Raw genomic sequence first — 26,465 nt, 5'->3', positions numbered from 1 at the left:
AAGACAGGATAGCTACAATCTTTTAAGTGTCACAGAAAAACGATATGGAGAAACTGCCTTAACTCTCCTGCTACTAGAAAGGACAGCAGAGAAACAGATACTTTTTCTGTCCCCATAAATATGAAATGGATTGTGGTGAAGGCCATTTTACTGCTAATGAATAACTTCAGGACTGTTTCTCATTTAATAATAAGATACTGTTAACCTTGTATGTTTTAATGCTACTGAAGAATATATAAAGTGTCTAATTTAGCTAGGGATTTTTGGTCTGTTTGTTTTGGTTCTCTTGAAAGTATGCATCACCATGGTATTCAAACTAAATTGCAGCGCATATTGGAATATCTCAAATATCTCAGGGCACAGAAGAAGAACAATATGCCATAATTATATATGGAAAAACTGAAAGCCAAAGCTAAGGGGTCCAAAATTCTGGAACTGGGATGAAGGTGGTGGTTGTTAGTAACAGTCACAACTGAAATGTGCATGCTAATGACACCTTTGCATTGTATTGTAGTATCATCTGTTTTGTATTTGTTATTTGTGAAACGAAACAGCAGATAAATACGTACCTTTGAGAGATTTAAATGTATAGGGCACTATTTTTCTCATTTTTCTTTGTTATAAATATTTTGAATCAAATATTACGTATTGAAGAAATTCCTTTTAATTGGTCTTAAGTTTCAGTAAATGCATTGTTTAACATAGTCTTGGCCTTGAATAAGAGAAGATTAATGGCAATGTTAATTTGCTTTCTTTATATCATTCATAATTTTTTGTCGTAAGCCTTTATTTATCGTTACCATAAATTAAAGAGTCCAAATAATTTCTTAATCAAATTTTCTGCCTCAAATACTTTTGGCTGCACATCTCTGAACTTTTTTTTTTGCTATTGAATGAATATTCTAGAAGGGAAAATGCCATTGTTTTCTTAAAATGGCACTATATTACTTTAACTTGATCTACCATAGGCAGAACTTTCCTCCGAAAGTGAAATTGTAATGTGAATTCAAATAACTTCTTCCAGAGGAAATTTGTTTTGTCAGTTTTCTGTTATTTACTAAATGTTACATGCCTCTGAAGTTACAGTAGTCTTTTAAAATTTTCTAGGATCATAACAATTGATCATGTTTAAAAATGTAGTAGAAAAAAAGCACAGGTGAAACTGTGTTAAATCCGTATATACCTTAGTTACTTTCACTGCTATATGATACGCTGGAAACCAGCAGATTATTTTGCAGTAAACTGATGTATGAAACTCATTCTGGCTGGGTTTTTAAATATTTTTTACCTTACAGTTGGTGTATCATAATTACTTTTTTTTTCTGCTGTCTTCATTAGAAATGGCTTTCTAGTTCCTAATTTCTGATATTTTTGTTATCTTTTAAGGATTAATAGGATTGTTATATAACTATTAGTCTCTATTTTCCCCCTAAATCTAGCCAAGTCTTTTATTTGCCTTTGACTTCATTATTATGAGCTGCTGCTGCTGCAAGTATGTCCCTATTTGTATGAGTCAAACGAATCAATGACTAATAAATAGGAGTATCGATTTTGAGGAAGGTGGAGTCACTGGCAATCAGTATCCAGAAAAACATGAATGAGATGAAAATTCTTCCCAGCAGCTTTCCCTTATAAAGTAAAATCTGGACTAATTTTTAATGGACACAGTTAGTTTACTGGATAATGCCTTAGGAAATTCTGTCTCTAACAACAAATTCTAGAAATAGCCACCACTGTGTTTTGCCATCTCATGTGTTGGTAAACTAGGTACCAGTAATTCTAAATATGCTACTGCCATTAGAGGCTACATCTTAATGCTTAATTGTCTCACTGAGAACAAACAATACAACCAATATATAAACAGTGTTGAGGTAATCACTAATGTATAGCTCACATGGATGGGTAGGTATTATAAATTACCTGTAGTTTTCTCCTGCATTGCATTTGCTATGTAAGTTATAGTTTCCATTAAGGGCATTGAATCCTTTTACTAAATCTGCCAATAAGAAATCACATTTCTCTTCTGCAGAGCTGGAAAATGTTATTCCTTTGTAATCCTGACATCGAATTCCCCCAATATGTTAGCCAATCTCTTTCACAGTTATGCCTATGGAAATTAAAGAGCAGAAATTTCATGTTGTTGTTCTCTAGTGGCCCTGGAAGCCAACAACCTCTATTGCTGTGTAGTCAAGAACTTGAAATATGCAGAATAATAGCCCATTGTGGTGACTCAGATCACAGCAGCTATTAGCACCACTTGCTTTCCAGTCTGAAAGGAATAAAAGTAGTGTATGGACGTACAGTATGATGGTTACAACAAAACTGTGATGGCAACACCATAAAGCACTAGCAACTGAGAAAGACACCTTTTGAAAATGCAGTGGGTAAAAATAAATGAGCCATTTTGGGCATACATACCTTTATTCATACACTTGTATTATTTCTGATACAACAGTACATCGTAAAATTACTCCAGAGGGAATATTTTTTTTATTAGGCTTCTTCATTCACCAGTTCAAAAGCCTTGTAGCTGTTCAGATATTGTCAGAACTTTAAGTTCCAAGCCTTTCTTAGCTTTTAAAATATTTCTGCAGGGGAATGGCTGGGAACATGCACTGGGAATTTCATTTTCCGGGTACGGTAGCATAGTATAGTTTGTATATGTACTAAAATTCTGCAGGTTCCCTATGTGGAATGTTATTGTGCTCTACAGCTGCTCTCAGGCAGTGATGTGGCTAGAAATTTCAAGAGCAAACCCCTAGAGCCTATTAATTACATTACTTTCCAGTCTTGTCCAAAATAATGCACTTCCTTAAAAAACAGAGAAAGCAGGCACTCTCAGATGCATTGCAAAGGAATTCCTCATTCTCTGGAGAGAGATTTCCCTTTATTAACATTGTCTGCAAGCAGAAGTGTGTACTTCAAATTGTCTTCCAGGGTGTGCAGTAATTATTCTGGCTGTTCCTGTAAATGAGGTGGGGAAGCACAGGCCCTGAACGGTTCTGCTTGTTGCTGATACCGGGGCTGTGGCAGCGCGTTGTGCTGCTCTGCCTGCCGCTGGCCTCGCTGGTGAGTGGCAGGGAGGGGGCTGCTGTGCAGTCCTGGGAATTAACAAGGGTGTTTCATGAAAGAGGAAATCTGAAAGAAACTCTGAATACAAAGGTATTTTGAAAAGTGGCTTTCGCTAAAAAGGCCCTTTCGTATTTGGTGCCAGTTGATAGTGATTGTGTTGTGGTGCTTTCATTCTGAGCATTTTTTTATTCGTGTGATGCACTCTCAATTTTCTGAAAACAGATTATGCTGAAGAAAAAGCAGAATTTTTCTAAGGGGTTACAATAGAAGGTTTCAGCAGAAAAATGTGGTTTCAAAATGATCTAAAATTTACTTGAAGTACCAGGTCCGCATTTGTACACCACTTGTGTGTTGATTTTCTCCTCTCCAGATACTTGGCTGAGTTTTTCGTCTGGGCAATCAAACGATTATGCATTCTCAAATAGCCTGTACATGGGTATACAGATTTTATTTTGATGTAGAAGTCTGAAAGACAGACTACATTCAGTGTAAACATAGCACTAATATTTGAAAAACCTTTCTGAGAAGCCTGCAAAGAAGGTTGTTCTCTGGAACCTGCTGAATCTTGTCCTGGGGTTTGGTGAATTCATATTTGCAGAAAGTTCTGCAGCATTTGGTAATTTATAACTCTTGAAAAGAGTGAAGTTTTTAAAGCCTGCAGCCAGGAAGGGAGTAGTGATAAGCAGGTCTTACCTGCAGTGTGGTGTGACCGGCAGTGCAGGAGTGGTTGGTACTGGGGGCTGGAGGCAGCTGCACTGATGCTGCGCTGTGTGCACAACCCAGAGTTGGTACCACCGAGATGGGTACCATGTGCCACCCTTCGCTGCTACTCTTGGCAGTCACTTTTCCACAGCACTGTCACTGGGGAACATGGAGTGTGGCAAGAAATAAGCCAAGCAATTATATTTCATTCTCCTCTCCCTCGTGCTGGACTTGAAGAAGCTATAAGCTACTCTATCTAAAAAATACACCTGTTTGTTCTTCACGTATGGCACCTCTGACCTTGTTATGCAGTGTACCTAAATGTGAAATTGTGATTCATGATTGCTTTCTCTTAGTGTGGTTGCTTTATAAATTTCTACGTGTGTAAGGTGGTGTATGAGATCGTCATATTTCCTGAGGAAAGCAGCCGTGTTATATAGGTGCTTTCAATGTGATTTATTGATTACTTCAGGTTGAAAGGAGGATTTGTTTTTGCAGTGGAAATTCTGACATTTTATAAAATTTGAATTTGAATTAAAAATTAGAATAGAGTCCTGAATTTGGGCGGGTATTTAAAGAACATATCATTTTGATAACGTCAAAGCATTTTGTTTCTTGAAAATAACAAATTTCTTCTGCATGCAGTCAAAATATTTTTAAATCATCATGAAATTAAAATCAAATATTTTAATTGACCAAAATCCAGAAAAAAATTTCAATTGATATGACAGATATGAAATACCATGTACCTACAAGTTGTTGATCGCAATGAGTTTACAGTTTTTGACAGAAAGCTATTTTTGAGCATTCCTGCTACCAATCAACTCTTTTGGTTATTCTTGTCAACTGTGTATAAGCTGTGTTTGTGATGCTGAGCAGCCTGTAAGAATGTCTTCTCAAGTAATGGCTTTTCAAAATAGTTTTTGATTAATGAATTCTTATGTAGCAAATGTAGTTTTGTGGTATTTGTTGCTTCTGTATATAAATGATGATCCCAAACTGATCTTTTTCCTGAAACACTGTAAAGTGTTTTTTTATGTTACAGCAACTGTTCAACTGTCAAGCTTTACGCAAACTGAGTATACCAGACAATGACCTTTCAAGTCTGCCAACCACTATTGCTAGTTTAGTTAATCTCAAAGAACTTGATATCAGTAAAAACGGTAAGAGATCAAAAGTATAAATATTTTAAAGAATTGTAATGAATATGAAAATAATGAAGTTTTAATTATTTATGAGTAATGAACTTGTGTTCTAGAAAATTTGCTTTTTTTCTAGATTATGTACTATTTTCCTGTCTGGCACTTTTGAGATGTCTGGGTAGCTATCTACCTCATTTACTTTTCTCAGGGGCTGGGGCGGGGGAAAGTTTGCTTTAACATAGTATGTGGTGATGACTTGTGACCGATAAACATTGGCAATAGGAGTGGGAGACCATTTTTCAGTGCACTTATGAACCACTCCCCTTTCCAAAGTGGCTTTCGACTTACTGGGCTCTCGTGTAGTTTATTTAAGCATATAAGGCTGCAGGTAAATAACCACCAGGATTTATATAGGCAGTGCCTAATTTGCTGATGTGCATTTCCAAATTATGCATTTACATATTTATGTGCCTAAAATCCTTCACGTACCTGTACTTAAGTTTCTTTTGCTTGGAAAATGAGGCTTAGGCACTCTTGAAAAATGTGAAGAATTTCTGATCTGTATATGCCTAGAGACTCTCAGGATTCTATGTATGTTCTCCGGAGAAGAGAGGGAGACAAAGAAGAAAAAGATAAGCAATTCAGAAAGAAATGTAAGGCACAAATATCAGTGCAAATGACATCACTATCTAACTCGAGAAGATTATATAAATCAAGCATTAGCAAAATAGTTTTAGTACAAGGCATATTATCTGTTCTGATGTTTTTATTTTGTGCTTAAGTATCATCTTTTAGACTGTATTACTAAAATCTATGTATCCTTCCTGTTATAGCTTAAATCTGATCTTAAAATGCTAAATGAACTCATTTATGAACAAAACAAGTTCGGTTTTTATGTGTGTATTTCAATATTTTCTTTCAATATTTTTTAGGAATTCAAGACTTCCCAGAAAATATTAAATGTTGTAAGTGTTTAACAATTATTGAAGCCAGTGTCAATCCAGTCTCTAAGTGAGTATCAGTAACTTGTGTTTGCATACCACAAATGCAGAAAACTTACACAAAGTGAACTAAAATTTAAAGGCATTGTATCAAGTCATTTGCAGGATTGATGTAAATTTATTTTTAATTGTTTTAAATCCAGGGTTGATGTATCTACGAAGAGATTTGTGTAACAAATGTGGTGTCTGTCTTTCCACATAGTAAAGAAAGTGTTGGCAAAGCAATCTGATGCAGCCTTTTAAATACAGGGGCAGGTGCTTTGTGTATTTGGGAAGTAAGCCATGCTGCACCCTCACATGCCATAATCTCTTGGTTGGGACTTTGGCAATCCTTATTCCTTCAAAAAGCTTGCAATAATAGTAGCAAAAAAACCCTCTGTGTTGTAATTCCATGATTTATAAAAAGGATTGAAGGAGATCAAAGGATGAAATTTCACTGTTTAATTTAAAAAAAAAAAAAGAGGGAGAAAGAAAAAAACCACCTTTGGCTTAAAACCCTCAGCTAGGAAGGGAGAAAAGGCTGATGTAACTTGAATGTGCCAGGCATTTGCATATCACGTGGTTATAGCAACATGAAAAATATGAGAATGGGCAAAAATGTTGTCTGTTAATAAGTTTGTTCGTCTTGAGAATTTGCGTAGAAAAAGAAGGTGAGAGAGAAAGTGATCTTTCTCTTTCTAAATATACATTGTTATTATTTCCATAGCAACTTTGGTGTGAGCATTAAGCTTTTAACCGTTTTTTTTAGGCTGCCAGATGGCTTCACACAACTTCTAAATTTGACCCAGCTCTATCTAAATGATGCCTTTTTGGAGTTTCTTCCAGCTAACTTTGGAAGGTAAGAATTAGTCATCAAAGCACATTGCTGTCTCATATAAACCCAGTTTAGGTTTTAAGGTACCATTTTAAAGCTGTATTCCTTTTAAAAATGAAATAAAGCAAAACAAAGAAACCAGAGATTTTGGCTGCTCAGCCCTGTTTTGATGAATTATTGTTGTTAGAGAGAATGTTATGTCAGCAAGAATTTTATGATGAAGTGATGCAGTTTGGTGGTTTAGGGAAAAGGTGAGAAGAAATAGAAATTGAAGAAGAGGCTGGTCCTTGATCAAATGTGTTATTAAATTGTGGCAAGGGCAGAAAATAACAATATGGTTGTTGAAAAATGAACAGAAAGAAGAAGTGTTGTGAGTCAGAAGGGAAGAAAGAAATGACTGAGCATGGTGGAGTAACCAAAGGAAAAATGTTGAACAAGAGAGAAGGTTCAAAAGATGGCAGAACAGAAAGGATGTAGAATGAGTGTAAAAATAAGTACAGTAGAAACCGAGCCAAAAAGTGTTAGATATGGACAAAGCAGAGGTGAGGGGAAATCAAAGTTAACACAATTTGCCATGGCCATTTAAGAGGGCAGTAGAAGCTGATGGATCCTTAACACTGCACGGGTCTGGCAGAAACGTCAAGTTTATTTCACCTCTGTTGTACTGGTGAGGGAATGGGCAGCTTTTCTGCCCTCAGATTGTCCCAGTGGGCAAATAGCTCAGGAGACAAAGGATTAATAGAGAAAATAGACGGTAGTGGTACAGAATTCACTTAGTATTACTTTTTTACTGGTCCATCCAGCTACCCGTATGTGTGTTTTTTGTTTAACTGGGAACATGAACTCAGCACTCCAAAATTAATACTGAGGTGACATAATTTGTGTTGGAAATTATATTGGTATGCTCAGTCACTGAGAAATAGAAAGTGCTGCTTTATCAGCACTCAGTTGATGGGCCTGTCACTGACCCAGATCTGAGTCTGGGCTTTACGCTGGAATACTTTTTAGAAAATCCTAGTTGAAGGAGGAGGAAGAAAAATTGTCATTGTTTGCATTTGAAGAGTGTTTGGAGTATCAGAGTAAATCCTAAGACTGCGTACTTCTGCAGTTTGGACTCAGATGTTATGTTCAAATGTCAAGGAAAAGTAACTGTATGAAATACCCTGCAATTTGTCAGATGTGCAGGGTTTATACTCATTATGCTCTTCCAAAGCCTTGCTGGTACTTTGTCTAATAATCTTTGTCACTCAAGGACATGTCTAGTATTCTAAATCTTTTAGCAGAAAGCACTAACTTTTCTTTTACAAATGCCTATTTTATCTATATGAAATTACAGTAGTTCTTTTATTATTATTTTGCTTCAATATATTATCTATTTTGTATCTTGCATTTACAAATCCTGGTCTTGTTTCTGAAGCTTCCCCCATTAGCATACAGAGATTGCTCTGGGTTTTTTTGGGGGGTTTTGTTTTGTTTTTTTTAATACTAGCCACACGTAGCTCTTCACCTGTATACCCCTTATTGCTCTTCTCCATGTTTTAGTGCTTTCTTTTTATCTTCTGGTACATTAATATTCAGTTAGTCTGTTATAGTCTCATTTAGCCATGTGAATAGAGTCAGGAACAGAATCTACCTGAGCATCATGTAAACGTCTCTCCACATTTCTCATTCTTTTTACTCCTGGTTAAGCACAACTGCAGGACTTGAAATGTTTTCAGCCTTATTTGGTAGGAAAGAGATAAAATCATAGTCTTCTAGAAGAGCATATTATTGGGAAGCTTGAGGTTCCATGAAACAGAAAACTGGTGTGCTGGATCAAGAACTAAAGCTTTATTTAATTTTTTTCAAATTTTTCTCATAGATACAGACACATGCTTATACTTGTGGCACTAAAGGACCTGGAATGTAGAGACAGAGTTAATATTAAGAGCAGTATTAATGAAATTGTTGAAACTCACCATAAAGTTCCTCAATAAAGTTCTTTCACATTTAGAAACTATGTTATCAGCCTAGAAGCTTTAATAATACGATATCTCTGTTTAGAGATGATACAATTACAAATTACCTCTCCGTTTCACATAAGCCTTGAACAATCCTGGGCACGGTCAGCTCGTGCATTGATTGTACCTCCAAAAAACAGTTGATTTGATACCCCAGATTTTCTGTGAGTGGAGTTGTTCAATTTAAGATAAAGAGGAAAGGACCTTGTCCATCCTTCTGATTTTATATCCTTTCCCTTTTTCCTCCCCACATTGATTATATTTTGAGATTAAAGGACCAGCAAAAGGATGACATGAATCAAAATCCTTTTATGTTTATCAAATTACCTTCCTAGGCAATATGGGTAATTGGACAATACTGCCCCAAATTCTGGAACTCTTAAGACATTAGTTTCTTAATTTCTTATCTGATGTATCCTTCCTCTGTCCTGTTATTCAAATTCATGAAATTTATTGCTGTGGCTTAAATAATATTGCCAGTTGGAGTTTACACAATGATGCGGAATTGTGAAGTACTATTGTATATAGGTTCTAATTCATGCTAACGCTTAAGAACGTGTCCTACTTCTGTTTAAAATACAGTAAATTAAACAGAGATCTGTTCTGCAGTATTGGTCTGCCTGTCTGGAGTCATAGAATTCAGTGCTCAAAAGATGCAAAAGAAAGTTGTGAACTAAATAGCAGTTGCTTTTTATCCCTCAGTAGGTTTGGCAATGTTTGATAGAGATGAACTTTTTCTATGTTTTCCATGTTTAATAATTAATAAAGATAGTTTAGAATTACTGTGAAAACCTGCTGTATGTCACAGTTCTTCAGAAGCTATCTTTACATGAAGCTATTACATTCTGAATACCATTTGTACCGTATTCAGCCCCACAATAAGTGGACATCTTACTATTGTGCATTAAGTTGACTTTTTCCCCCCTGTTGTTGAAGTCAGTAGTTTCAAATCATTCTTATAGATTCCAGAAATAATTTGTTGAATTAACTAATTATTTTCTATCATATTTCTAGACTTGTCAAATTGCGAATTTTGGAGTTAAGAGAAAATCACTTGAAAACTCTACCAAAGTAAGTGATTGAATATTTACCTAAGTCTCTTCCACCTGAAATCTCCAAAAGTGCAGAACATGTTTATAGTTAGTAATGTAGTGGTGTCATTTCTGTTAAGAGTTATTTTTTCCATGGTTTAAAAAAAATTCACTGAAGGTTTTTAGCAAAATGCAAACATATAATTGAAGATGGAGACATATATTAGTTGACTGTAACTCAATATCCAAAAGCTGTAATGTGACATTTTGAAAGAAGACATGTAAACAAAATTGGAAGACAACATACGAGATAACCCTGCGCAGTGATTATGTGGCAGTATTTTCCTCATGAATAATCAAATGTATTGAAAACATACTCAGTGTAACCTCAGTAGAACAATCTCCCTATATGATCTGTACAGAAGCTAAATGTATTTGATGGTTTACAATACTATTTAGAAACCTGCATCATCAGAATATTGCAGAAATGTCATTTTGGTAGTGTTTCTTGGTACTATTTACCAGAAAAGTAAGTTGCTATAATTTGACTAGCATCTAAATGATATTTTGAAAAAGAAACAGTAAAGAAGTGAAAAAAATCTATACACTTACAATGGTAAATATAGCAAGCTGCGCTGCGTAAAGCAAAGAATATGTTTTTGTATTCAGATCAGCATCATATATTTTCTGCAACAGGGATCCTAACCAATGAAAAAATATTGATGGATTTGGGGATTGTTAGAAATAAGGGTTGTATGTCTCCATTATAAGTGAGACTTAACAGTGGTGGCAATGGATTGTGTGTATTAAATGTTGCTAATACAGAATTGCATATTATTCAGCTCATGTAAAAAGGGCACCTTTTTTAGCAAACGTGCATTTATCAAAATCTCCTACACAGGCATTTTGCCTATAATGGGGTATGGTGACATTTTCACTACTTCCTGTGGGCTTTCATACACAGCACTCTCCTTTTTTAAAGGAAAGCTATGTTTTGTGTTAAAGGCAATATTCTTTATATCAGTTGAAAACACTTTTTTGTATAAACTTTCTATTTCCTGGATTCTGAGTTACATTTAATATTAAGAAATAATGGTAAAAAAGTGTCAATCTGCTACCAAAGTGTTTATCTGCATTTAAAAATTAGACCTGTTCGGGACAGCAGATCTGCAGCCTTTGAGATATGTATTATCGGAAAGGCTATATAGCTGCTGTAGTATATCCGTGTTATCCAGACTATCTCTTAAACATCATTCTATTTTAGAAGGGAATTGCATGGCCTTTGCATGCTTGTTGGAATAAATGGGGGGCGTGTGCGCGCTAGGACTGAAGGATCGGAATGCCACAGCAGAATGATTTTGATCAGACAGTAGTTCTATATTTCTAGTCTAATTCTAATCCCACTAAAGTTGATAATAGAGTTGTTACTGAACTCAGTGGGAGCAAGATTGGGATTGTGTGCTGTTGTTATTAATAATTTTTTTATTTATTTTTTTTCTGTGATACGTGGTGTTTAACAGGCAAATTTTGACAAGTTTGGCAGGTGACTGTTTGATTGCCAAAGATTCATACCTAAGTGTAGTAGCCTCTGGTTTCAGTAGCACTAAGCTTAAGGTGGCTGAGTGTGACTTTTCCCACTGCATGATTCTGACAGTAAGGAGGTTCTTTGGTTCTTGTAACCAAGGGAAACATTATTTGTAGGCGTGTTTGTTCTCTGCTCTTTGCTGTAGCAGAAGGCTTTGCTATATACTACCGAGAGAAGCTGGAAATAAAAGGTTTTGCTTAGGCAAATGCTATCCTTAAAACTATGAGATTGAAGGGGCAGCTGTGTCATGAAATGAAGTAAGAGGAAGAAAGCTGACAAGGTCATTTTTGCATCAACTGGGATGAAAATGGGAGTTCTGTGCATTTCTGGGCTTCTTCGTCCTCTGCAAGCAAAAAAAAGTGCACAGTGTGATGGAAAGAAATTAACCCATATTACAGAGCATTAATTTAGAGGATATACAGCCTCCTTTCTTGTTAGGGTGAATTTGACCTCTTTTCTGAAAAGACAGTACCTACTAGTCTAAAGCAACATGACTGCATACTGGAGTGGGCCTAGGAAGATGGGGGCTGAGCGTGGGAGGTTGTAGGAGGAGAGTGGTAAGGCTGGGGGTGACTACAGGCATGGTAATGTGGCAGGCAGAGCTAAAGCAGTATCTGGCTGTCGCTTGGGCTTTACAGGGAACAGAAGGTTAAATAACAGACTTATATTCTCTTAGCCAGTAAGAGAAGGAAAATTGTGACAAGAAAACTGTGTCTACAATAGGACCATCTGCAGTTAGGAAGATAAATGCAGTATATATATATAAATCAGAATGTATTTTACAAACTAGTTGCAAAAAAGTGATGCAGGTCTTTCAGGTACAGTCTTAAAGGCTTGCTTTCTTTTCCTACATTTTTTAGCTATGTCATGAATAAGGTAACCTGATTATATTGGTAGTTTGTCCAGTAGTTCTAGTGTAAGAAAAAACAGGAAAAGGAAGGCAAATAAATAAGGCTGTTAAATAGATGTGAAATGCACTGTGAGACTGTTTTAAGTAACTTCTGCTGAGTAGTATTATCGTGTTAAGTGCAACTTAAAAGATGTTGAACAAGAAGTTACCAAAAGCAGATCATATTTTTTCATCTGTTCTGTGCTATAAAATAGAAGTATAAAGGATTTTTAAAGAAAACATTTGGCATTTTGGCATAAACAGTGCTTTGTGTTTACCATAGCTCTAATTTTGCAGTATTTCATGCTAAATCAGAAGGCAAGAATGTTGTAAAATGTACCCATAGTAACTGAACACAAAATGTTTTAACATTATTTACAGAAATATCAGATGAAGTAAATCCTAACTACAGCTGGCTGAAAGGTAGCACTCTAACCAAGACATAGATCTCCAAAGTGTCCCTCTTTAATACTTCTTGTATTAAAAAATGAGAGCTTCCCTTTGTTGAATTTGTGACATAATTTTAAGGCATCTAGAACATGTCCAAACATATCACTGTATTCCCAGACACTTTCCTGATAGAAAATTGGTGAAGCATGGTTCGTAAATAGTTTTGAAGATTATTCTGATTTTTTCTGACAAGCATACCAAACCTTTTAAACAATGTTGTCTTGCTGTATCGTACTGGGCTGGAAACGTACGTTGATCTTGAAATGAAAATGTTGCAGGATGTCCCTATTTTCTGTCAGCAGTACTTTCTCTTCAGAAAATACTATTAGGCTTACAAATATTTTAAACATACTGAAAATATTTGTATGTTTAATCTGTAGATCTTCACAATACTGTTTTATAAAATTAGTAATTTATTTTTCTCTTAATACTGTTTTATAAAATTAGTAATTTATTTTCTCTTGTATATGGTTTGATTAAAGATTATTATTGATACTAGTTTCCAGGATCTTTTGAGCATTTAGAAATATTTGGAAATCTTGGCCAGTATTGCAAATAATTTCCAGTATTTTATTAAAGCTTTAATGTGTGCAATAAAAATAGAAAAATGTGGGGTTTTCTCTTGAATTTCTGTTAAATGTTTCAGAGCATTTGTGAGATTCTGGCCAAGTTTCTTACATTATAACAATGTTACCACCTAGATCCACAGGGTTGTCTTTTGGCTTGAAAAAACAACTAAGATAATTTTTATTATTCTGTTTGGATAAAAGTGTACATCATCTTTACTCGCTGTAACAACATGTGATATTACTGTCTAATAGCTCAGGATGGTGTTTTTTAGACCACAGCTCTCAATAGCTCTGTGGCGTTCTGCTCAGCAATACTCCGCCGCTGAACAGCTGTTTGATGCCACAGGCGGGGCGTTCCAATTGCTGGTGCTGTTTTCAGTCATTTTGCACCCAAACTTGAAGCAGTTAAAATCAGTGGACAGATTCCTGTTAGCTTCAGTGGGTTTTGAGTGAGGAAGTTTATGCTTCGGTGTTTCATTATTCTGTGTTGGAGTACTTCCTTAGAGTGGAGAGATGTAATTCCCAGTTTCTATAGTGCTGAATAAGACTGCAGTTCAACCTGGATGCGAAGATATGGGAAAAGAGGAGGTCTGCCAAGGTAGGAACCACTTAGAGAGCTGTGCTGGGAGACTGGCAAGTCCCACAGGTCCCACCAAGGGTCCGTCTTGCCCTCTGTCCCTTTTGTGGCAGTGATCAACACTTAACTGGCAACATCTGAGTGACTCGGTAGCTGTAGAAAACTTTCCGTTAACATCCTTTTCTGTGCCATTTATGAACAAACTAACCAGCATGTGCCCCAGCCCAGAGCCTGACTATCGGCAGCTCCTCCTCCTTCACCCACTCATTTAAAATTGGTATTTTTTCCAGTCTTTGGTCATTTATTTATCCATGTAAAGACCCTCTTTGATCACATAGCTGCTTAGGTTAAGAACTTTCAGTGAAGGACCTTTGCACACATCTCTTGGAAATGAAGATAGACTTTATTGTCCAGCTCTTTTGTAGTGTTGGCTCTTTCAAAAGACTCCAAAAATATTTTGAGTCATCCCTACTAATCACAAAAACTGTGTTGAATTTCCCCAGCGTGTTGTATTTGTCTTCATATCACCTTATTCTATTGCTTAAAAGAGTTTCTGTTAATTTGTCTGCTACATTTGTCAAAGTCACTGGTCTGCAGTTTCATAGGCTTATCCTGGAATGATTTAAAAATTACTGTGATGTTAGTTACACGCTTCCCAGTCATCTAGCGCTGCAGCACTGTGCAAGAGGTTTTGTGTGTCTGTTATGTGTGTTGTCTGAGCTCTTAACAGCGCGTAAGCTTTGCAGCATGGGAGCCTGCCCAAAGTTTGAATACAAATGCAGCAAATTAATTTAGGTTTTCTGCTCTGACCTTTTTTTCTGAGCATTCCTTTTTTATCTTTTCCATAGATTCTGGCAGGGTTCCTGCTCCTGAGGGGCCTGAAGAAAGATTTATTATTACTTTTAATGCCTTTTTTTCAAATATTTCTGAAGATATTTTTTGGCCTTTTACAGTTAACCATTCTTTTTTATTGTCCTTATTTGGACGTGTTTTTGTCTTTTTTAAAGGCTATCTTCTAAGTCTCCTGTATTTTCTACTTTGCCATGTTGGCTTTGGATTTTCTCAGGTCCTTTTGACAGATGATTTTGTATTGCTCTAAGTGTCTTGGTCTTCTCCCAGCAGCGATTTAGCTTGCTTAGCTGATGCGGAGGACTTCTCATTGTCATTGTTTTCCTTGTACCTGTCCAGAGCCATCCTGAGAAAGGCTGAAGCTACTAAACTCAGAGGCCAGACATTACTCCTGAAGGTCTCCTCATTGTGTGGGTCCAAACCTTTTCCCTGTGTGGGCCCATTACTCACTGTTTGAAGTGGAGAGGGACAGGCTGGCAGACTGGCTGCCACAGTGTGTTGTAGTGCTGGGCCTGTCCATCCAGGTTGCATCTTTAACAGCAGTGAAGTCCATGCTGGCAAGTGGCCTTGATGTGTGCCAAGCACGTGTGGGAGGCTGACTGCTGAGGGGCACAGCGCAGCTCCTGCCGGGGCTGCACCGGGAGGGAAACCGCGGTGAGAGCACCAGTGACACGCTTAAGTGTGCACCTGTACAGACAGCACAGGCAAACCTGCACCAAAAAGAAATTGTTCTGAGCATAAAATCGGGAAGGTAGATATACCCAGTGAGCACCTCCACCTTCCCTTCCTCTTCCTCAACGGTACAAGGCCTGCTTGTTTGTCAGAGTTGTTCAGTATTATCATCCGTGTGCGTTGTTTAGTATTACCTGTGTGGGTGTTGTCAGTGAACATCAGTGGATGTGTCAGCATCTCTGGGTTCAGCGCTATAGCAACCTGGGGTTACAGTTGCACTTTTCATCTGTTGTGTCTAGTGAAACAGAAAACACTGAAAGTTTTTTTTCTCAAGTTTATAAGAAAAAAAATACGTTGAAGTTAGTTGCGCATTTCAGTTGTGTATCAGAGCACATACATATTTACATATGTATGTATACATACAAATGGTTACTGAAGGGATGTAATAAACCTGGTTTCTGGAGGTGCTTTGCCTATACCAGCTCACAGTACAAGGGTTAGCACGCATACCTCCCGGGTGATGATCCCTTACTCTTTTTCTGGAGGCACTCACACCAATCGGGGCAGTGGTAGCTGTGTGGAAGTGCTTCTGCTGTTCCCCCGGCACTGCATGGGGATGCTGTGGTGGGTGCAGCCTTAACCCCCCAAAGTGCCTCTGCCTAGCATATGGCTGCTGGCAGGAACTAGCATTTCTGCTTGCACTGTCCTTGTTCCTCAAGCTGTCAGAGGCCTAAAACCTAAGAACAGGGAGGAGGCTGTTACTGAGAGCGTAACTACTTACCACATACATTTGGCTATTTTAAAATCATGATAATGAACCGGGAGTTACTGAGTTTTCTGATAAATGTTATAAGGTATGTGAGTGTGTGTGCACGTGCACGTGTGTGTGCCTGGCTCGGTGAATTAGGTGTTCACATTCTTGTTCTGGTGTTCCCACTTCATTCCAGATAAACAACTTTCACACCGCTCTCACCCTTTTTGTTTTCTACTCTCTTAATTGTAGCTTCAGCTTATATGGCTTTGTCTCACCTCTGATACAAACAAATCGGAGTGCTGTTTTCCTGTGTGATTGCACAGTGAAGCATTTTTTTATCTGTGGTTAAATAATTAGCCTAGTAGTGTCTGTGTTGATGTTACTAAAGCTGTTTACCCAATACCTTTTGTGCTGGAACTGCGAACTCCAAGGCTTATACTTCGTTATAAGGCTACCTGTTATGAATGGCTATAAATAGTGTATGTTCCTGTAAGAACCACAGAATGGTCTGACAGTGACTTTCTAATTTGTGTGATTAATCCAACCACTCTGTTGCACAGGGTATTTAATAATTTTTTTTGAGGAGTTAGGTAAATTATATAAAATACCATAACATTTTCCCACTGTTCGGTAAGTGGGTTTTAGTGAATGTGTGAGAGTTCAGGCACTGAACACTTGTGTTAACATATAGTCGTATAGAAAGTAAACTTTTTCCAACCATCAGTTTCTGGAAAGTTATTCCAAAGTAGTTGAATGAAAGTTCACAGTGGATACAAATATGGAAGTCATGTTTGTGCTGCCTACACTGTAAAAAACAACTTTTACGTTAAGATGAGTCAACCTTAAATCATACAGCAGCAGCAGCAGCTGTGTTCTGCAGTCAGCCTTTGGGTTTGATTGCTTCAGTTCTGACTGCAGTTCAAGGCCTGGCACCATTTTTCTGGATGTTCAGTTGTAATAAATGTACTGTTAGGCAGTAAGTCTAAATACAGTCTGATGTTCTCCCCAAATAAGTGAAAACCAAGTGTTTGTGTTCAAATTGGATGTAAATCCAGAATATCAAAAAGGTTACGTTGTTACTGCCCTACAAGCAAAGGGCAGCTGGTTAAATCCTAGCATGGTTTTCGCAGTTTTGGGCTTTTTACCCTTTTAAGTGATAAGGCAGTTATATTAGACAGACTTGACATCAGTACAGACTATATTTTCATTTCCATCTTGACTATTTTCCAGGAGTTTGAGTATAAGTTGGTTTGTGTATTAGTAACAAAGACCTATCAAAGACTCATACTCTTGCATTGGTGTTCAAAGGAGCCAGGGTATTCAGGCTGATGAAAGAACCCTCGTAGGAGAGAAGAGAGAGTCAATAAAGCAAAAAATATCTTACAGCGTAATTACAGCAGCATGTTTAGGAAGCAGAGGTATGTAGAGGCTGTATGTAACTGCATTTTATATGCATGTATGTTTATGTAGACAAATATAGTTATATCATGTATATGGTGTAAATATATACACACACTTACATGTACATACACCTATATATGTTGCACACACCTATATATGTTATATAAGCATACATGAGATTATATATATGTATCTGTAGTCAGTCTTTTCATGGACTGGGAACCAACCTAGCAAAAGCAATCCAAAAAAGGAGCAGTAAGTAGGAGGATAGCCGGAATGTCAGTGCTAGAAGAGGGGATGGGGAATGTGCAGCCTATCAGGAGTCCAGGATCATGAGGATCAAGTTTCAGTTTCTTTTGGCTGCTGGGGTCCTATATGCCATGAGGGATGTGACTGCTGGTGTGAGAGAGCCTTCCTTGGCCTGCCCTAGGAAAAGTGCATTCTGACTTTCCACTCCTAAAAAATACTCTGGCCTAGACTAGCTAGTGCACAGTTTAAATCAAGCCTGGATCAAAATTACCCACTTTCCTAATTTTTTTTGCCAAGCATTCTAGAAGCTGTGGCACATATGCAAATCTCAGAGGTGGTTCCCATCGCTTATGTTCATTCCTTTGCTTGTTTGCATGCTGAGGACCTGTGGTTGTGTCAGGACAGCACAGAGTTATTATGGTAATCGGAGTAAATCAGCAATTCTTCAAACAAATCGGGTAACTAAATTCACAACTTAGCTGGAAAAGGATGTTCTGAGCACATTTCAAATGCAACAACAAAAGCTTTTAATTTATCTAACAGTTGCATTTAAGCCAGGTCTGGTTACTGCTTCTATGGAAGCTCATTAATTTGCATTGAATTTTATGTTTTCTGTGATCAGGCTCTGTCATAAATATTCATTGCTCTTCATAGCAACAAATGTCAGCAGACCTGCCACTCCTAAACTGAATGTTTTGGGACATTCACATCCTGTTGAATTCCTGAGAGCAATCAAGAGCGCTTCATACCTCAGGAAAGAATCTGGAAACTACACCTGTGCTATTGCCTGCACCAAGCAGCCAGGCAACCTGCTTATATTTTTTTAAAAAAATCTTTGAGTATATTGAAGTAGTTTAGTGTGATCTTTGCTCTGAGAGGTGTTTGGGCTGAGAAATACACCTTTTCAGGGTTTTGTGGGATTTCTTTCAGTAGACATCTGTAAAATTGAAAAATTGTAGAAACTGCATTTGTAAATGGTGAGTCACTAGTGTCTGAGAAACTGTAGGTGCTGGTAATTGATGAGAAAATACTTGTATTTGTTATACTCTTCCTAATGACTCACAGTTTCCCAACTGAAGCTGTAGCTTCTCATCTCTTCTTTGGTTTTCTTGACAGTAGGTATTACAGCTATTGTTTTTCTGCAGCGCTGTGCTGTTAGGAAATAATGTACAATGGAGACATTACCAAGGGGGATGGGTCCCTAGCAGCTATTGTTAGGGTAAACCAGGGTGGTTTTTTGGTGTTCAGCTGTTGCTCAGGATTAACTTGCCTTGTGAACAGTAAAAATTGTAGATCAAGTTTGCAAGAACAACCTCTAAAATTGGAAGAACTATAATACTGAAGACGAGCACAATTAAAAACTGGGTGAAATTTAGTAGGACAGTGTGCAAGGTCATGTACCGAGGGACTAATAAGAATTTATGTTATAAATTAGGAGCTCTTCAATCAGAAGTGATTTTGGGAAAAAAGAAGACAGGAGTGTATTAGTAGGATGTAAAATGTCTATGAGTCATCGCTCTAACAGAGCCATGACAGTGCCAAATGTTCTTTGTCAAAGTATTTTCACTAGAGACAAAGAAGTGTTTGCGCCATTGTATAAAAAAAATGAGGGAGACTTCGTCTGGAAAAGCTCCAAATTAAACAAACATCGGGAAGAGCTAAAGAAGGTCCTAATCTGATAGGAACAATAATGAACACAGTGTGTGTTGTATGGATGGACCCTAGAAACAATGCATTAATTAATGTAAGAAAACAGAAGTTATGGGGAGATATGTTAGTGTTTGTCTCTACGCACACAGTCGAGGTAGGCAACTTGGAAGAGAATGACTTCTTCTGCCTGGTCAAGGGACAGAGTTGAGTGCGGTTAGCAGAGTAACAAATAAGGAGAAGCTGGCTGTGAGAGGTAGGAATGCATAGTTCAGAGTCATCCAAGTATCAGTCATCAGTACCTTCTCCCTCCCACTTTTAAGATTAAAACCCATGACTCCACATTTTGCTGAGCAAAAGCAGCACTTTTGGCTTGGGGTGGGTCTCCGCAGTGCAGATGAGTGGTGGCAGGAGGTGGAGGAAGCACCTGGGCTGCTCCCTGCCCCACAGCAGCTGGAGGAACCGGCTGCGAATGGCTTGGCAAGCTGGGATGTGCATTCGGTCTGCTCTGGCTGGCCAGTCTGACCTCCTCCTGCCACAGACTTCCCATTTTCACCAGAAAATTGTGGAAAGTTTAAATGTAATGGCACGTAAATGGCACATGTCGCAGTCCTGTTGGTTCAAATTTGTTGGTGTGTTGCAAAGCAGGTGAGCTCTCTGAATGCAGCAAATTTTGGCGGTTATTAGGTAAACTGGCTGAAATCAACCAGAAATGGTAAGTTTTTATCACAAATTTTATAACTATGTTGTAAGATTCTTTGTGTTGATCAGCACTTTGATATTTCTTTGAAGATGTTTGCATGCATTGTTCTATTGTTTCTTGGTTTAAACCAGCACATTTCTGATAGATACTTATTTTCCAATTATTTCTGTCTCCTCTGCTTGCAGTTGTTATAGTGCAATCTTCCTGCATTGCCAAAGTATTGCATACCTGTAATTGTACACCTGGTTTGAGTTAGGAATAAAAGGACTTTATGGATTCAATGATGATGATAGGGTAGGGTGGGGTTTTTTTCCCTTTTGTTAAAATTAGCTGGTTTATATTGATATGTTTCCAGTCTTAAAATGTATACCAATGTTATTCTTGATTTCACATTTTTAGGCTTTGATTGTAATAAAATATAACTGAAAATAGAGGCAATGTTTTAGCTATACAGTCTTATTTCTGAGAATTGCTGCTGATTATGTTTGCTGTCAAAATTTGGACTCTACTTGAAAAAATCAATGTTTAGACTTACCTGTTGTGGGCAATATAATGTCAAACTGGTAATCTGTTTTGCATTTTGCTGCAAGTGTGTCAAATTGTAATGAGTCTTTGGGTTTTCACTGCCACTGTTTACATTACAACCATACATCTGTGCATTCTAGTTCCACAAAAGAGTGGTTCTCAAAAATTCTATGCAACAAAAGCTTCCTGTTTCATATAATATTTAGTATCAATGGTTGAGTATCTTCCTTGATAAACGGCAATGGATAAGTTTTTTTCCAATAATTCAAAAGCACAAAAGGTCAGTCTCATCTAAAATTTGCCATGAAAAATGTTTCATAGAGGAATGTAAACAAGGATGCCATGTATTAAGTTTTTCCTTCTGGATAACAAACAAAAATATTAATTAAATATATATTGTAACAAAAGCTTGGGGCAGGGAGGGACACATAGAGAATTCCATTTTCACCCAAAACAATTTACTTTTATGAAATTTCATAAAATTGATTTTTTTCTGTCTTTTGAATGCCAAGTGTACTTTTATTTTTTCTGTAAATATAACGTGGAATTTTGACATTTTCCTTTGACATTCTTTCTTTTAATTTCTTTTTTTCCCAAAAAAATTTAGAGATAGACCTGTAGAAAGTAGAAGCTCTATAAAGTGGTGGTGAGGAGTATACAGGTTCTTTCCCCTCCCCCCCCGGGTAATTTATTTATTTATTTTATTTTACACACTGGTTAAATCAAAAATTTGAACGGTGGATTGTTATTTCTTTTATTCTATGGCCAATCACTTAGCAATACTATAATTCTTTCCAATCTGAAAAATAAGCCAGAATATTAAATGCTGCACTGGGAATGCCAAACAATTAATTTCACTGCTAAGCTACCGTGTAGATCTGCCCCAAATTAATGTGCCGGTTACCTGCAACTAAATGTCTATCAAACAAATCGGGCAGAAACAAGTCAAAGTAGTGGAGGTTGTCCTGTTCCTGTTGTAATGTTCATAAATACATTTTTTTTGGAAATTATTTGTAACTCTTATTTATACTGGTTATTAATATCAGTGAGACTGTATAAGGAGACTCAAAGGATCAAGGTTTCTAAGCAGAAAAAAAAATATTTATATATACATAAAAACTGTATAAAAAGCACAGAGTAATTTGTTTTTAAAACAATATAAGGTGAAGTAGACGATTCTTGGCAGAATACATATAAAATAGTAGTAAAAGTTTTGCAGAGGTTAAATTTGCAAATTGGAAGTATCTAAACATGTGGAGAGTTAGAACTGTTATGCCATTATGCCCTTCTGTAGCTAAGGCTTTATTCTAGATTGAGAAAGTAAGCAGAATAAAACGGATTAATCACTTCTTGTATAGATACAGCGTATGTGTTGAACACTGACCTTCCACTTAAATAACCATGTTAGTTTAAAAACTAGCATATATCACTTAGAAGCCCGTTTGGTGATGTATCAGAATATTGTTTGAAACACTGTCAGGGAAAGTTATTTTGTCCTTGTTCCCTATTTCAATACCGCTTTGCTTTGGCTTTTTGAGAGAAGTATAAACATTTCTCAGCTTTTGCAGTGTTGAAAGACTGCAGATAAAGCCTTCCTTGTTTCTTTAGTTTCACCTCAAAATGAATAAGCCTATAGAGATCTAGGAAGATATTCAGACATTGAAAAGGTCATAATCAGTTAACTTTCTTCAGATGTAAAATTAGTTGAATAAAAGTGATTATAATTTCCATTAAGCAGACAATGGAGTCGTAACAAGCATTCTTGTGACTTAAGAACGTTAGTCCCACTGACTTCAATAACATTTGTATTCCTAACATCCTTACCACTCCCAAAATACCCGGTTTTAGGAAGTAGATTTGCAGAAATCGCAGGTTGTCTTAATTGTGTTAAAGTCAGTGGAACAGTTTATATCAGCTGAGAATCTGTCCAGAGGCATCCAAATATAGGTTTAAAAGCTTAGTTTTAGACTGCTATTTTTTGAAATGCTGTTCCACTTTCTTCCAAGTTTATAATAAAGATGTAAACTGTTTCCCACACTTTGACATTACAAACATCATCATTCATGATGGCCTGTTTCCTTCAAATAGTAACTCTGGCTGAATTTAATAAATCATATTGCAGAAGGCTTACTACTTTGGCACTACATTATTAAAATATTGCCAATATTTTAGTAAGCAGCCACTACTATTATCTTCCCTTTAGGCTTTTTAAATTAAATTTATTTGCTGCTCAGAGAAGATGCAGGAAAATGTATTATGCTTTTTTTATTGTAAGAATGCTTTTCCAACATACACAGTGGCTCAAACTTGTTTGTAAAATTTCCTTAATTATTTTTGTCTACAGGCAGTAGTAGCATTTTTTTGCCATATCTCCAGTGAGGGACACTCTGGAAGAAGATACAGCTAGAACTCTTTGTACTGCAGGGAACATACACCAGTACTGCTTTTGCCATCTAGGATAATCCTGATATTACTTCATCTGTAATTAGTGGTTCTTATCTGCTGGTGGTGTTCATGCTATATAATTTTAATGTGTCAAATGGTCAAAAGGAAGACATAGCACGAATTAGAGCCTTGTCTGTAGGCCTGTTTCATACACCACTTTTTTTAAAAAAATTATTTATCACTCATTTGCTTCTTTAAAAACTCCATTTAACAGTTGCAAAAGTGATTATTTTTTTTCAAAAGAGTTTATATCTGGTTAGTAGGGCTAAATTTCAGATAAAGACTTCATAGTACAAAGAGGTAGGAGGGGAGAGTATTTACAACCATGGAGAATAACCCTAGCCCACCCAACACTTGTTTTGTTCTTAATTATACCAGAACCCTGAGCTCCTCCCAGAAAAACTGGGAGCTACACACACACACAGAGTTCACTCTGACTATTATTAATGAGATGTAATTTGGTTATGCTTAGGCTTTGTGCTCTGCTTTCTCAGGTATGGTTGTTTTATGGTGTGCAAGGAAATTGCTCATTGTACTCAGAACACCTTAAGTCAGTATCCTTTTAATTTTACTTGATTTAAAAAAAAAATCTCCAGAGTAAAAACCACCTGCATACAATTCAAACTGCAAGAGGGATTAAATAGAGAGAAGATGACTGCTGGAATGCATTGAGAGCGCGATGGGTTTTTTACCCACCATGAGGATCAGAGGCCTTTTCTTTTTCCCAGCTGGAATAGGAGACTACTAGAAGCACGTTTCCCAGCTGCAATACTGATGCAGTGTTGACTTGCAGGTAACACACACCTCCTCTGAGGGTCTGTATGCACCCTGCTGTATGTCACTCTCCTGTGTTATCTTTGAGTAATGGCACAGCCCGATGCCCTGGAACAGTGTGTTTCTGTCATTTAATAGGTTGCTGGATTATGGAGGGATGGTTCTGAGCTAAACACATGCAGCATGACATTTTTAGTTTTTGCCATCCTTAGCCATATCAAAGCATAGAAAATGTACCTGCAGATGCTGTGGGCTGTGAACTTCAGCAGTGGCCATTTGTCCCTCCACAAAAGAGGGAAGGGATATCTGGTGACCTGTGTTCTCGCAGTGCATCAAAGGTTCCTAAAGGCCAGCAAGCAAACAGTGCTTAACCTCTGATAGCTCTGTGGTGGGCAAAAGGTTACCTTGTGCTACTGTTTCCCTCAAGCCTTGAAAACTTCACTGTACTGCAAGGCATTTTATTTATGTAATCAGCAAAACAAAAAAAATCATGCAAAACTTAATGACACTCAGCTGCTTATATTCTTAATGTGATTGGCGATTACTTTTGAAAAACTGCAGAATACATATGTCTGAATAAAAGACAATGGTCATTAATTCTTTGTCACAATTACATTCTCCTGTAGCTGGTCAGTGAGTTCTTTTATGAACTCTTTGTATTTCATATTGAAATACATTTTGTAGAATATATTCACCAGTTATATCCAGTATTTATGCCTTGTAGCCATCTGATTAGTGTTTCTGGCTTTTCTATGCTTCTCCCCGTTCAGTGTCTTCAGTGGACTGATTCTGGTAAGGCTCACAAGCTCTGCTGCCAGCTTGCTTGCTATCGTTGGATTGTAAAACAGATCTTGCCCATCTTTGCCATACTTCCTAACGTAATATCATCTCTATGCCTACCGTAGGACTTCTCTAATAACTGGATAAGAAGATCACATTATGGCCCTGCAGTTGCTTTGGTTTTTTTCATTTTAAAGCTGTGTCTCTTAGAAGTCTTACACTGGCCTCCTCTTTAGCAGCTGTTCCCCAGCGCACAGTGTGCATCACATGGGGTTAACTTGCTTTGATGTGCTCTGTACCCAGCTGGCAAACACATTATTGATCGTCTAGGAAAACACCTATCTTGGGGAGCCTGTCAGCAGAGATCTTCCAGATCTTGTAAACTATACTTGTGCAGTTAAAATTACTGGAGATCACCTATGAAGAAATCAACCATACTTCTGAGGGGGCATAACTATAACTATATACAGATATTTCATGTGGCGACAACAAGGGTTGTCCTTCTGCTTTTTCATTTTCTGAGGTGCCCATGCCATCTGTGACTACTTCCACACGTCTTCCGCAATAATTGTAGAGAGTTATTGAGTGATGATATTTTTCATCTCAAATTCATCCTTGTCTTTTTCTAGTCCATCCCCATTTTATTTCTCTGGCTTTCCCTTTAGAAATAATCCTGGTTTTGATAGGTGTTCACGCTGTCTTTAGGCTATATTTTAGTAGAAATGGAATCAAAAGGATTACTAAGAAAGAAGCCTATGTTAAGTGTAAATTTATTTTACTCTTTTTTTGGGGGGGGGGGTTTAGCTGATACAGTTAACTTTTAGTCATCAGATATTCATTAACACTGTTTGAACTTGGTTCATCCCTGTTAATTATTCAGCATCTTAACCTAGGTCATCTTCCTGCTCTCTTGCAATGAAAACATGGGAAAACAGGGCCAAAACTGTATTTTCAGTCTTGCAGGTTAAAACCAGATCTCTCTTCAATTTATGTTCATTCATTCTATGCAAAACCAGTTCATAAGTGTAAAAAGCCTGTGTTGAACTCTTCAGATATTAGAATAATATATTGTATATCCTGGTGAAACATAGGTTATTTTTAGTCAACTTACAGTAGTGGGAAGCTTAGAGCCTGCTTCTCCTTAGCCTTCAAGGTGGTGGAGACCCACATCCCAAGTACTAGTAATTTTATATTAATTTAATAGCATGTTCAAGTTGATCAGTACTGCAGTATTTACAGATCAGTTGTGTACTTTGCCCTCTATTATTACACTGTAAACAAAATGTAAGTTGTCAGATATATTATTTAGGAAATAATCTTTTAAGCAAAAACAGCGAGGTGACCTTTGTGGCAGTGAATGATACTACAGTCAATCTTTCTCAGTTTTAGTGGTTTTGAATTTAGATAAGCAGAGTGCGTCCTGGGTTCAGAATTGTTAGCCGGGTGTATTTGTCCCAGGATATGGAACAATTTATATTGGTCGTTATGTCACCTGTGTTAGTGATATGTTGTGTTTCTTTGTCCGAAGGCATACATCTTATAGCAAAATCATTAATCTCATCAGAGCCACATACAGATTACTAGATGTGAATTTGGCTCCAAGGTTTAGTGACTGTTAGAGTGTATTCACCCTGTGAGTCGAATGTGCCGAAGCTCTTTCTTCCCCTAAGCCAGGGGTCCTCAAACTACGGCCCGTGGGCTGGATATGGCCCCCCCAGGGGGACCCCCCCCCCCAGGCCCCCGGTATTTACAGACACACACACCCCTGCCGGGGGCTGGGGGGGGGGAAACCAAGCAGCCACAGATGACCTCCTGCCACTTCATCTGTGTGCTG

General features: G+C 37.3%; 1 protein-coding gene across 6 annotated transcripts in view; it reads left to right on the top strand.

The window, feature by feature from the left end:
- The window catches only part of LRRC7 (leucine rich repeat containing 7), a 177,546-nt gene that overhangs the window by 74,417 nt on the left and 76,664 nt on the right, over positions 1-26,465 (top strand). For all 6 annotated transcript variants that reach the window (XM_056355871.1, XM_056355870.1, XM_056355877.1 and 3 more), the window contains exons 3-6: positions 4,820-4,937; positions 5,849-5,927; positions 6,666-6,755; positions 9,746-9,802. In XM_056355871.1, the coding sequence (XP_056211846.1) occupies positions 4,820-4,937; positions 5,849-5,927; positions 6,666-6,755; positions 9,746-9,802 (344 nt within the window). The remainder of the gene's footprint in view (positions 1-4,819; positions 4,938-5,848; positions 5,928-6,665; positions 6,756-9,745; positions 9,803-26,465) is intronic.

The sequence above is a fragment of the Falco biarmicus genome, chromosome 11, assembly GCF_023638135.1.
Source record: "Falco biarmicus isolate bFalBia1 chromosome 11, bFalBia1.pri, whole genome shotgun sequence".
NCBI lineage: Eukaryota > Metazoa > Chordata > Aves > Falconiformes > Falconidae > Falco > Falco biarmicus.
The sequence above is the reverse complement of the archived record's forward strand: the minus strand, read 5'-3'. Positions and strand labels throughout refer to the sequence as shown.